Genomic DNA, 13971 nt, shown 5'->3' on the forward strand with positions numbered 1-13971 from the left:
GTGTGGTCTGACTAGTGATTTGTATAGTGGTAGAATTATTTCTTTGTCGTGGGCATCTATGCTCCTATTAATGCACCCCATGATTTTATTTGCCTTGGCAGCAACTGCCGACACTGGTCACTACAGGTAAGTTTACTATTAGCTAAGACCCCTAAGTCCTTTTCCACGTCAGTCGCCACAAATGTTCTCCCATTTAATATATAACCCGTCCCGTATTTTTCCTCCTCATGTGCATTACCTTACATTTATAGTGTTAAACTTAATCTGCCACTTCCCAGCCCAAACCTCCAACCTATCCAGATCCATTTGTAACAGTTCACTGTCCTCTATAGTGTTTACCGCTCTACAGAGTTTAGTATCCTCTGCAAAGATTGCTACTTTACTATTCAACCCCTCTACAAGTTCATTAATCAATATATTAACTAGAACAGGACCCAAGACTGACCCCTGTGGTACTCCACTAGTAACAGTCACCCGATCAGAATAAGTACCATTAATAACCACCCTCTGTTTCCTATCAGTGAGCCAGTCACTTACCCACCTGCACACATTCTCTCATTTTATGCACCAATCTTTTATGTTGCACCGTATCAAATGCTTTGGAAAAATCCAGATATACGACATCCAGCGATTGCCCCTGGTCCAGTCTGGAGCTCACCTCCTCATAAAAGCTGAACAGGTTAGTTTGACAGGACCGATCCCTCATAAAGCCACTCTGATAAGGAGTCATACATTTATTTTTACCAATATACTCCAAAATAGCATCTCTTAGAAAACCCTCAAACAATTTACATACAACGGAGATCAAACTAACAGGTCTTTAATTCCTGGGGTCACCTTTTGTCTCCTTTTTAAATATTGGCACCACATTTGCCATGCGCCAGTCCTGTGGAACAGTCCCTGTCACTATAGAGTCCCTGAATATTAAAAATAGAGGTCTGTCAATTACAGTACCTAATTCCTTTAGAACTCGGGGGTAAATGCCATCTGGACCTGGTGATTTGTCTATTTTGATTTTTAGTAGGCGGCATTGTACTTCTTTCCTGCCATCCTGTTTTAGCAGTTTAAGTGTTTTTATTTATTGTTTAAGTGTCATTTATTGCCCCCTTAAAATTTTTATTCGTCCATATTGGTTTTCTTTTATTTCTGACCCTTTTATTCCCATAGGATATATACATCTTACAGTGAGAGTTTAATATATTCCTAAAAGTCTCCCATTTAGTGTCAGTATTCACATTTTTGAGGACATTATCCCATTTTATTTTGTTAAGGGCTTCTCTGAGTTGATCAAACTTTTCCTTCCTAAAGTTCATTGTTTTTGTGGCCCCTCGAGAGATTCCCTTATTGAAGAACAAGTTATAATGTATTATATATTGATCAATATTTCCTAGGTATCCTTCTACCTGCACATCAGTTACTCTATCAGGTCTGTTGGTTAATATTAAGTCTAGTAGGGTGCCCCCTCTGGTCGGGCCCTCTACCATTTGGGACAGATAATTTTCTTTAGCTGTTGTCAGAAACCTGTTTCCTTTCTGAGATTCACAGGTCTCAGTCTCCCAGTTTATATCAGGATAGTTAAAGTCCCCCATTATTATCTACTCATTTTGATTTGCTGCCTTATTTATTTGCTTCAGTAATTGATCTTCTGACTCTTCCATTATGTTTGGTGGCTTATAACAAACCCTACCAGAATTGTTTTATTTTTATCTCCATATATTTCTACCTATAATGACTCCACATTATCGTCTCCCTCCCATATATCCTCCCGCAGTGTGGCCTTCAGACTCGATTTCACATAAAGACAAACTCCACCCCCTTTCTGTTTTGTTTGATCCTTCCTGAATAGACTATATCCCTGTATGTTGACCGCCCAGTCACAGCTATCGTCCAACCAAGTCTCTGTTATACCTACTATGTCATAATTTTCTTTAGACATCAACCACTCCAGTTCCTCTGTTTTATTGGACAGACTTCTGGCATTAGTCATCATGCAATGCAATAGTGTATGATTTTTCTTCCTATGAAGCCTATCCCTATTAACTATTCTAACCCCTCCCTCCGCTACACCCCAGGTATATTACTTAGTCCCCCTCTCTATCTACACTATCTTCCCCTTCTACGTTGTAGGTTCCTTCCTGCCCCCTAACCTGCCCCCAGTTTAAACACTCCTCCACCCTTCTAGCCATCTTCTCCCCAAGCACAGCTGCCCCCTCCCCATTGAGGTGCAGCCCGTCCCTACTATAGAGCCGTTATGCGACAGTGAAGTCGGCCCAGTTCTCCATGAACCCAAACCCCTCCTTCCTACACCAGCTTCTGAGCCACTTGTTTACCTCCCTGATCTCCCGCTGCCTCTCTGGTGTGGCTCGTGGTACAGATAATATTTCAGAAAATACTCCCTTGGAGGTCCTTGCCTTAAGCTTGCAGCCTAAGTCCCTGAAATCATTTTTAAGGACACTCCATCTACCTCTAACTTTGTCATGTGTACCATGACTGCTGGGTCCTCTCCAGCCCCACCCAGCAACCTGTCAACCCGATCCACGTTGTGCCGAACTCGAGCGCCAGGAGACAGCACACTGTTCGGCGATCCCAGTCTTTGTGACAGATCGCCCTGTCTGTCCATCTAATAATAGAGTCCCCCACTACCAGTACCTGTCTGGCCTGCCCTGTACTCCTCCCTCCCTCCCTCCCTCCTAACTGGAGCAGACACCCCCCTGGCGGTCAGAGGCAGAGTCCTGCTGCAGTACTGCTAGCTCTAAAATGGCATCCCCCCTCATCTGCCAACCGGGCAAACTTGTTGGGGTGTGCCAGTTCAGGACTAGCCTCCCTGACACTTTTCCCTCTACCCAGTTTTCTAACTGTAACCCAGCTAACTGCCTGACTGTCCTGCACCTCTGTCCCACTATCCTCCCCCACCTCTACCCCAGAGAGTACTTGCTCAGTGAGCAGAAGATTCCTCTCCATGTTGTCAATGCGTCTCAGTGTTGCCAGTTGCTCCTCTAGATCCAGGATCTGGGCTTCCAAATGAGCAACTCGCACACATCTCACACAACAATATGCAGCCTCAAACTGCTGTTCAAGGATTGCATAAATTGCGCAAGATGTGCACTGGACTACATTTTCCAACATGGAGGCCATACTAGGTTTGGAGATTCTAAGTATTAACGGAAAAAAAAATCAAATATTTCAATTAAATGCCCCAAATTTAAAGTCCCTTAAATTTTAAGTCCCTCTCACTTTTATACTTACACTCACTTACTTTATACTTTACACTCTTGTATACAGACACACAATCACTAGCTCAAACAATTGCTTAGTGTACTTGCACCTCTCTCTTCACAGCCTGGAAGTGAATGAAAGGGCCAGCAGGCTGAAAACAGCTGCAATTTCTCAGCTGCTAATTAGTTAACTTCTCCACCCACTCTCCACCTGTATTCCTCCCAGACAGAAAAAAGAGAGGGGAAAAAAACACAGAAGCTCCCAATGCTCAGTCACAGTACTTCTTACAGTATTTCCTTAAATTTTAAGTCCCTCTCACTTTTATACTTACACTCACTTGTATACGTCACACTCTTGTATACACAACACACAATCACTAGCTCAGACAATCATTAGATATGGTTACCAAACAGCACGTCTCTCTTCACAGCCTGGAAGTGAATGTATAACACAGTTTTGAAAAATCCCAACAAATTTACAATGGTATCCACAGAAAATGTGGTGGATTTGAGCTGGGAAAAACCCAACAGATCAGGACAGTTGTAAAAGAAAAAGCAAAATGTAGGGAAAAGTGTAAAATGTAGGGAAACATTTGTAAATACCGTGAAAAAATAGCTATTGGGAATCAAAGCCCACAAAGAAAACTACTCTCCACTATTAGTAAATAAACCCGCGGACCCTCACACAAATATGCTCTTTGCAGCTGCTTTCTTTAAAATGCAGCTGCATGCAAAGCCTTTTTTGGTGCCTGCACTTTTTGCTAAAATTCAAACTGAATTTGGATTCTATATGTTACGTCACCTTATCTCTACCCACTACCTCTAGAATCTAAGAAGCTCTTAAAAAACCCTTTAAGGATGTACCCTTTTATAATATATACCACTTGAATTAGCACTGATGCTGCAGTAATTCCCAGTTTGAGTAATTTAAGTCGTTTTAGCTCTGTGTATCTATTTACCTATTTATATGACAGCAGGAAGTATAGAGCTGCAGTAATTTAGGTCTCGAAAATAGGGAAGTCTAAAATAATACTGTTTATCAGATCAGCTTTAGAGACTGTGGGAGAGATTTATTAAAACATGTCCAGAGGAAAAGTTGCCCATAGCAACCATTCAGATCGCTTCTGTCATTTTTGAAAAGGCCTCTGAAAAATGAAAGAAACAATCTGATTGGTTGCTATGCGCAACTCAGCAACTTTTCCTCTGGACAGGTTTTGATAAATCTCCCCCTATGGCTACATTCACACAGTGTAAAATGGATAGCAAAATACATCCATAAAATAAGAATAAAATAATAACATGCGCAATTTGAGCCTATTGAAAAAAGTGACTGTTAGTACACACACACACACACACACACACACACACACACTGTTAAAACACTATAATTCAGACATAGGAATTATGGAAGCTTTTTTTTAAACCATGTGCACACTGACAACAACTTTTCACATGTGTACACTATGGGGGAGATTTATCAAAACCCCTGTAGAGAAAGATTGGTGCAGTTGTCCATAGCAACCAATCAGATACCTTTTTTCATTTTTCATAGGTCTCTTCAAAAATGAAAGAAGCAATCTGATTGGTTGCTATGGGCAACTGCAGCACTCTTCCTCTGCACGGGATTTGATAAATCTCGCCCTATAAGAATAAAATCTCGAAGCATGTTATTTGTATTTTACAGACAGCTGGTATTTTCCCTTTTTTTTTTTAAAGTTTTTGCAATGTGTGAGCATAACCTTAAAGTTACACATAAATATACATATCCTAATCCTAATGAGGTGTCCCGGTAAAGGACATGGTCCTGTACCATCCCAAGGTCCCCTCCGAAAGAGTCCCTGCAGTCCATAAGGCTCTCCTGCAGGGCTCACCCCTTGCTCACCTTCTGTTAATGCATTGCAAATGTGTTGTGTACATATTGTTCATTATACATAAAGTTGTAAAAATGTATATATATATATATATATATATATATATATATATATATATGTGTGTGTGTGTTAGTCATGTGAACCACTGTCATGTGACACTACTCTGAGTGCCATGGGCACAGGAGCCACAGGCTTTACAACCAATGGCTTTAATCCAGCCCCCTTAGTATATAAGGGGCTGTAGTCTCTCAGTTAGCTCTTTTGGCTCTTGTTCCTGTACTCTTTTGTCTCTCTTATCTCCTGGATTTCAGCCGAGCACAATACCTGTACTATCTAAATTCATCTAATCTATGCCAAAGCCTAAAGAACCTGCAGCCACTTCAAAACATGAGTTATCAAGCTCTATCTACAATTCTAGTGACTACTACTCAACGCAAGAATAATATTAGCAGCACAGTGGCCTACATAAATCATCTCAATACTACAAGTCCCAGCACTCCTGTGAGGTATCCTGCATATTTGTAAAGACTGTTTAATACGGATTCTAAGTAAATGTTCCAGTTATATTCACAATTACTGCTGTGGACATTCCTTTATTGCCTGCCGTTTCTGGGTTGGTTGTCGGCAGGGCCTTTTACTGAAGCAACCACATCCTGGCGTCACGACTAATCAGTAGTTAATAACACCTTACCCCACAGGGTTAACACCAGCAGACCCTGCTACACCATTGTAACACCCCGGCACTACACTAACAAAACTTGAGTAGATGCCTGGAGGAATGTTTTTATGGTAAAGTCCCTCACTGTTTAAAATAAATGAATAAGGTTACTAGTAAGTTGATAATTTATTGTGCATTTGTACTTATTGCAAAGTTCTGAAGTTCTAAAGTTTTCCCTATTGCTTCTTCTTACTTTATGTAGGACATGTGGACAAAGTAAATATAACATTATTTTTATTTATAAAAAATAAATAAATTAAGGGTGAATCACTCAATTTCATATTTTTTACTCCACTTCTCCAGCTTGCACTTTCTCCCTAATGTGAATTTCAAATTTATCATACGGTTATTGTACAATGGAATTGTACGACCAAATGTGTGACTTTTTAACATCGTATAAAATAAGCATAATCATAGTAAAAATGGTTGACACATTGCTTACTCATGTCTCACTGCTGAGACTCACTGCAGTCACTAGTCATAATGTTGGGAAGTTCACAGGAGTGCATGGCTCTCTCCCCACTTTATAACTAGCAATTGATCTAGCTGAAAAGTCAACACCCAAAAAATTGTGCAAAACATAACAAAAACAGGTGTGAAAACCTTAGTAATTGAATCATAAGTATTGAATCATTTCATTTTTTAGTTGTATATTAGAAGACTTTTATCTTAATGTACAAAACTAATTTACCTTGATCCAGCGCTGATTAGCCTCCTTGAGGCCAACCTCAATTTTCCGCTTTTCTTCTGGTGCTACTGTAGTACTTTCTATTGCAGTCCCTCCAGTTTCATTTAATTGTTTCAAAATTTCCTTCTGAGGTAAAAGCTCTTCTATCTTCACCTAAAAAATAGACCACATTAAATGTCAGGTGTGTGGAGCAATGGGATACACTTTCTAATATAAGCTTATCATGTCACTTCTGCATGATTAAATTATTAGGAGTAAACTCCTAACATCCTGGAAGTTAAAGGGGTACCCCGACCATAGACATCTTATCCCCTATCCAAAGGATAGGGGATAAGATGTCAGATCACCGGGGTCCCGCTGCTGCGGCACCCCGCTATCATTACTGCGCAGAGCGAGATCGCTCTGCATGTAATGACGGGCAATACAGGGGCCGGAGCATCGTTACATCACGGCTCCACCCTCGTGACATCACGGCCTGCCCCTGTCAATACAAGTCTATGGGAGGGGGCGTGGCGGTCGTCACGCCCCCTGCCATTGACTTGCATTAAGGGGATGGGCCGTGATGTCATGAGGGGCGGAGCCATGACATCACACTGCTCCGGCCCCTGTATCGCCCATCATTACACACAGAGCGAACTCGCTCTGTGCAGTAATGATAGCGGGGTGCTGCAGCAGCGATCCACGGGGTCCCCAGCAGCGGGACCGCGGCGATCTAACATCTTATCCCCTATCCTTTGGATAGGGTATAAGATGCCAAGGGCGGAGTACCCCTTTAAGTTACTTCATACAGCAAATAAGTCCAAAAAATTACCACTACTTGTGATTACTCGCAGATCCTCAGCTTACACTGGTTACAGTTCACCCTTTCCCTAGCGTTCCTCCAAAAGCCCATGTGTGTCTTGCAGCCTCATACATTGGGCCTCCTTAAGTTCAATATTTCAATTTAGGATATGAACACATTTACATAGTGCAGACCTTTTCTGATAAAAGGAAATTTTTTTATTTCTGGATATACTCACAAACAAAAAAAATTGTGCTTTTTAAAATTCCATAGCTGCAACATCAAATCCACTCTGTTGATTCTGAAGAAGCTGCAAGGGCAAAACCTGTGTCTAGCTGAGTAACCTTGATGCTTTAACTATGGACATTTTTTAAGCACTTGTTTTTTTTTGTTTGTGAGTATCTTAGAAATAAAACATGTGCCTTTTATCAGAAAAGGCCTGCATTATGCATTAATGCTCACATTCTGGCCCACTTTGCTAGCATTATACAGGTAAGCCAAAAGTTCACAATTTTTTTAGCAAACCAGGGTGTTTGCTCAAAAATGTGTGATGTTGGGCTGATCTGCTTCAGACACAGACCTTAATAAACATATTTTACATTATCTGCACTGAAATCAGCATCATAAACCTCACAGAAAATCCGTACCAAACTCCAAATGATTTGGTAAGATTTTCTGTTGCACTATTGTTGTGGAATGCTGCTGACTTTTACTGTACACTATTGCGGCTGTGTGGTTTTCCCCTTCACATATACTTCACAAATACTCTAACACTTTCATGTAGTAGGTAGAAGTGAATAAATAATTGTACATGTACAAATGGTCCCTCAACTTACACTGGCCCCAGATTACAATATTTTCAACATACAATGGTCTTTTTTTTGGACCATTGTAACTTGAAACCATACTCAACATGCAATGCCACAAGCAATCTGGATCTGCGAAACACATCAATGGCTGGAAGAACTAACCAATCAGAATGGTCATTTTACTGGTAAAACACCTATATTACTCAAGTGCATGCACTGACTGGCTGTCTGGCAGTGCCTCCTTAAAATACAATCAAAACAGGATGACCATGAATTCAGGAGTTCGTCCGGCGCAGAGAGGAACCATCAGGAAGCCCAAAAAAATCAATGGATTTATTAAATGCAACGCGTTTCGCTGCGCATGCGCAGCTTCATCAGGCATACTGATGCCTGATGAAGCTGCACATGCGCAGCGAAACGCGTTGCATTTAATAAATCCATTGATTTTATTTGGCTTCCTGATGGTTCCTCTCTGCGCCGGACGAACTCCTGAATTCATGGTCATCCTGTTTCGTTATACTTCTACCCAGGAGGGCTGCAGTGGACCTTCATTTACATTTATTCTGCATTTTACCTTGTTGTGTGTGGGCGCACAACCAACTTTGGTAAGCGGCTTGGGAATTACCATCCCCCACCCCCACTAACACGATCTGTTGATCCCTCACATGAGGCGCCTTCCTCCCTCTCTCTAGATTCCTTAAAATACAAGGCAAGGATGTACTACATGTTCAGTACTACTCTTTACCTGTGCCATGGTTAGCTGCTCCTTTGGACACCAGTTGAGGGCAGCTCCATTTAACTTTTTTAGGACACTGTTTTTTTTTTCCTTTACAGGACTCTGAAGAAGCTCCTATCCTCTACACAGACAGTGATGTTAAAGATTCAAGCAGCTCTGTCTTACTTTTGTATGTAAAGACTTTAAATACTTTATCTACTTATTTTTTTTTTATTAATTCTCACTTTTCCTATTGTGGGATGACATTTTGGGGCTTCAGAACCAATTACCAGCTTTCCATAGAGTTATGGTCTTAACAACAATGGTCATCCTGGAGCAAATTAATATTGTAAGTTGAGGGACCACTGTATAATATTTATATAAAGCAACATAGAAACATTGAACACTTTTAATGTTTCACATAAATCACATTACCTTCACTTTTTCAAGCAGTTCATTTAGCTGAAGCTCATTTTCTTGTTCTGCTGGTGTATTAGCAATTTCCTCAGCATCTTCTAACCATGTCCGAAATGTATTCAAGTCTTCTTGCAGTCCATATAACTTTCTTTTTTCTTCTTCAAGCCTATACAAACAAAAATAATTTAATAGAGGGTAACGTCAATTTACCATAAAAAGAATGAACTAAAGGGACCCAGCAAAAAACAATTTTTTTTAAATAAATGCTGGTGTCTGTGTCTGCCATTCCATGGGGACTAATAGTAATAGTAGCTTTCTGACCTCAGGAGCTAAACAGGCAGTGAATCTTCATTATAGTGTCAACCAGGTCAATATAACTTTGGGGATGGGTTGAGCACCTTCCATTATATTGAATTTATTTTACTTTTACTTTTAATTTTATGTTGTAAATCTGTACTAAAATAATAATAAAAATAAATAAATAAATCCCCCCCTTTATTCTGTCTTATTCCATCATTACAGCCTCAAGTAATCTTGGGTATGATGCCACAAGGTTTGCACATCTGAATTTGGGGATTTTCTGCCATTCTTCTTTACAGGCTCTGTCAATTTGACTAAGGGGAATCGGTGGAAGTCCCTATTGTTCCAAAATTCTTCCAATTAAGAATCATGGAGGCCGCCAAGCTCTTAGGAATTTTTCCAATCTTTGGCATAGTAACTGAATATCTGGGTATGTGTTATTGAATTGACATTATTAGTCTCTGCTAAAAATGGTTTTCTGATATATATTATTAATTAAAATGTTACAAGAACACTTTGTTCCCCAGTTACTTTAATTTGCGATGAGCGAATTGAATCTGACGAATCTGAATTCGTTATAAATTTCAGGAAAAATTTGCTTTGCATAGAATCCGAATATCACCACGATTCGATCGCACAAATCACTTCATTAAACTCCATTTAATGCATTCCAGACTCCAGGGCATCTAAGATGGCGGCTCCGAATGTCAGGACATGGGGCAAGGAACGCTGGGAAAGTGTGAACACGGGTAGGCAGGATGACCCTGAATCACATGCAGTATGCGGCCTGTCAGCAGCTAGCCACTCCTGTGATGTCACAGCCCTATATAATTGGCAGCCATCCTGTGGCCAGTCACTTCAGCATTCTATTGCAGAGGGAGAGGGACAGAGAGCAGTGTGTGTTGCAGAGAAAAATATTTTTACAGCAGTGATTCACCTCAAGCCCAAATCCAGCCTAGAAGCACTGATAGGAAAGGGAGAGAGATTGAGAGAGAAAGTGCAATTTTGGGTGTATTACAGCAGTGATTCCCCTCAAGCCCAAATCCAACCTAGAAGCACTGATAGGGAAGGGAGAGAGATTGAGAGAGAAAGTGTAATTTTGGGTGTAGTACACAGCAACTGTGTGCTGCCGCACTGGTGTGTACAACAACTGAAAAACTAATAGTAGCCAGCCAGTTAGCATGAGAAGATCACTAAAGATCACTAAAAGATCACTAAAAGCCATGCTATTAGTGCCTAATACTGGTTGCGTAGTGGAGCGTGTTGTCCTCTATAAAGTGTAACCTGTGCGTACATAGATGATGCACCATTTTGTTCCAATTATAGTCTTAAGGGCCTAGATACTGTGAAATGCCAGCCAAAAGGACACACCTGCTGCTGTTATAGACAAATACTGTTTTAAGCATAGTGAAGCGTATTGTACTCCCTTCATAAGTGCATACCACGTATGTACATCTGCGTGGTGTACCATTTTGTTCCTGTTATAGTCCTAAGAACCTAGTTACTGTAAAAAGGCCAGCCAAAAGTACACACCTACTGGTGTTCTAGACAAATACTGTTTTAAGCGTAATGGAGCGTATTGTACTCCCCTCATAAGTGCATACCACTGACGTACATCTATGTGGTGTACCATTTTGTTCCTGCTATAGTCCTAAGGGCCTAGTTACTGTAAAAGGCCAGCCAAAAGTACACACATGCTGCTGTTCTAGACAAATACTGTTTTAAACGTAGTCAAGCGGATTGCCCTCCCCTCATAAGTGCATACCACGTACGTACCTCTTGAAAAAGGGAAACCGAAACGATCGTAGGGGTCGGTCGCAGAGTCTGCTATCCCACATGGGTAGGTTATACATTGATTTTTATTGAGTACTTAGATATGTTGTCCCCACTATCATTGTATTTCACAATGCATTCCTAGACCTGGCTATACACCAGCTCTAGGTTATATTGCCAGTTAATCTTGATGTATCATTATGCAGCATTTGTATGGATAGCCCACAGTGGCTAAATAGTTTTATTCCATATATTGCTATATATAGTGTGTGGACATTTTACATGTACTCATTTGTATGTACTTTTCTTACTCTGCGCCAGATATTCTTGAGTTGGATTTCTATTGCAATACTTCACGTTTTTGCATCTACATGTTTTTTATGTAAAACATTTCAATAAAGATTTATATGTTTATACTTAAGGTGGTGTTATAACTCTTATAACTCCAATTTCTCTGTATACATATATTTATGGAGTTCCCCTGTCCTTGACAGGATTAGTACACACTCCCTTATGGGTGTCACTGGGGCACATGGGAGTGTGTGGTGCATTTTTTTAGGACTTTGGTGTTCAAAAGTACACACATGCTGCTGTTCTGCCAGGACATGCACAGAGGAGTGGCAGAGGCCTAAATTCATCAGGCACAGGTCACAGAAGACTAGAGGCGAGTGGCAGCAGGAGTCGCAGCGAGAGGCCTGAGCTCCTGGTATCAGCTAGCGGTCCTGTCTCGACCAGCAACCCATCTGCTGTCATGTACTGGTTAACCCGGCAATCCACTTCATCACCGGTGACATCTGAATCCTACAGTCGGTGGGTTCCTCAGATGCAACCATCAGTTAGCATGGCCCGGAAGCAGTCCCTGTCCTCAAATTGCCTCTGTCCTATGTTTTTCCCTCCCCCATAGAAGTATCCTATGCTGTGGGTTCAGCTCCACATTTTAGTCAGGATGATCTACTAGAGGACAGTCAGCAGCTACTGTCCAGCCAAGAAGTTAAGGAGACATCCCCCGCTTCTTTCACTAGGCGGGCAAGTAGTGATGAGGAGAGTGGTGTGTAGGTGATGTTGGGAGCGTTCAGACTCCTGAAGACTTCAGTGACATGCAGACACAACTTGATGATCATATAGATGTGGTTGGGAGTCAGCAATGTGGCAGCAGTGGGAAGTCTGGAGCTAAACGTGCCCGGGGTAGACCACCTGCTTCGTGGCTGCCTCCCTGCCCGGGAGGTAGTGGAACAGGGGTCTCTGGAGTAGGCGGCAGTAGCAGTCAGTCTGTGTGGACTGTTGGGGGGGAAAATCAGCTACTCTGCGGTGTGGCAGTTTTTCATCAAGTATCCGAAACATGGCCACATGCAATTTTAAAAAATATCTTTAATCTTTTCAATTGTGAGGCCCTTTGGTCTCGTCAGGCTGCCGCCACCTCCAGGCTGTGTAAATTCTGCCACCATATGGTCTTCTCTTGCTGCTGCCACCTCCAGGCTTGGTCATTGTGCTGCCATGTGGTCTCCTCATGCTGCTGGCACATTACATAAAAAATTGTATGGTCTCCTTATGCTGCTGGCACATTACATAAACATTTTTATGTTAAACTATTTAAAATCTTCCATTAAAATTTTAAAGTATATCTTTAATCTTTACAATTGTGAGGCCCTATGGTCTTCTCCTGCTGCTGCCACCTCTATGCTTGGTCATTCTGCCACTATATGGTCTCCTCATGCTTCCGCCTCCTTCAGGCTGTGTCATTCATTAAGAAACCGAATCATGGCTTACTCCACAAAAACTGGAAATGGGAACCATAGTGACCGACAACAGGAAGAACATCTTTTCTGCGCTGCAACAAGGAAGTCTGAGACATGCGCCCTGCATTGGACACGTGTTCAATCTGGTTGTCAAGCAGTTCCTGAAGTTTTCCCCCCATTCTAACAATGGGAAGGAAACTATGCATGATCTTCAGCCACTCGTATACTGCAAAGCACAGCCTCCTTGAGCTGCAGCGTCAGAACGGTATCCCCCAACATAGTCTGATTTGCGACATTTCTACATGTTGGAATACCACCCTCCACATGTTGGACCAACTATACAGACAGAGAAAATCCGTCACTGATTTCTTGATGATCCAAGTGGATAGGAGACTCCCCTGTGTAACTTCAATGTCAACCAGTGGCAGCTTCTATGTGACACCTGCCGTTTGCTCAGGCCCTTTGAGGAAGCCACCTTATTAGTCAGTTGCCAGTATTACAGGATGAACAATGTCATTCCACTGCTTCATTTACTACAATATGTATTGGAAACAATGGCTGGTCAGGGCACTGGAGACATGACCCCTACATCTCGAGGCCACATGAGCCCTGTGGGGGCTGAACTGGAGGAGAAGGAGGGGGACAGTGGAGCACAGCCAAGGTTTTGCAAAATGGGTGGTTTTTATAGTCATCTGACAGGAGAGGAGGAGCAGTGGCAGGCTGTGGAGCTACAGGGTGATGAGGAAGACGAGACAGAGGACCCAGGCAAACCATGGTCATGTGGTCTCCTCATGCTGCTGGCACATTAAATGAAACTTAATCTTAATCTATTTTAAATCTTCAATTAAAATTTTCCAAAATATCTTTAATCTTTTCAATATGTTCTTGTCAGGTTTTTGCCACCTCCAGGCTGGTTTGTTCTGCCATTATAGGGTCTCCTCTTGCTTT

General features: G+C 41.7%; 1 protein-coding gene across 2 annotated transcripts in view; it reads right to left on the bottom strand.

Annotated features, from left to right (window-relative positions):
* Nucleotides 1-13971, bottom strand: part of DMD (dystrophin) — a 2642350-nt gene that overhangs the window by 1061247 nt on the left and 1567132 nt on the right. For both annotated transcript variants that reach the window (XM_056556147.1, XM_056556148.1), the window contains exons 46-47: nucleotides 9233-9380; nucleotides 6496-6645 (exon numbers count right to left, since the gene is read on the bottom strand). In XM_056556147.1, coding sequence (XP_056412122.1) covers nucleotides 6496-6645; nucleotides 9233-9380 — 298 coding nt within the window. The remainder of the gene's footprint in view (nucleotides 1-6495; nucleotides 6646-9232; nucleotides 9381-13971) is intronic.

The sequence above is a fragment of the Hyla sarda genome, chromosome 2 (genome assembly GCF_029499605.1).
Source record: "Hyla sarda isolate aHylSar1 chromosome 2, aHylSar1.hap1, whole genome shotgun sequence".
In the NCBI taxonomy this organism is placed as follows: domain Eukaryota; kingdom Metazoa; phylum Chordata; class Amphibia; order Anura; family Hylidae; genus Hyla; species Hyla sarda.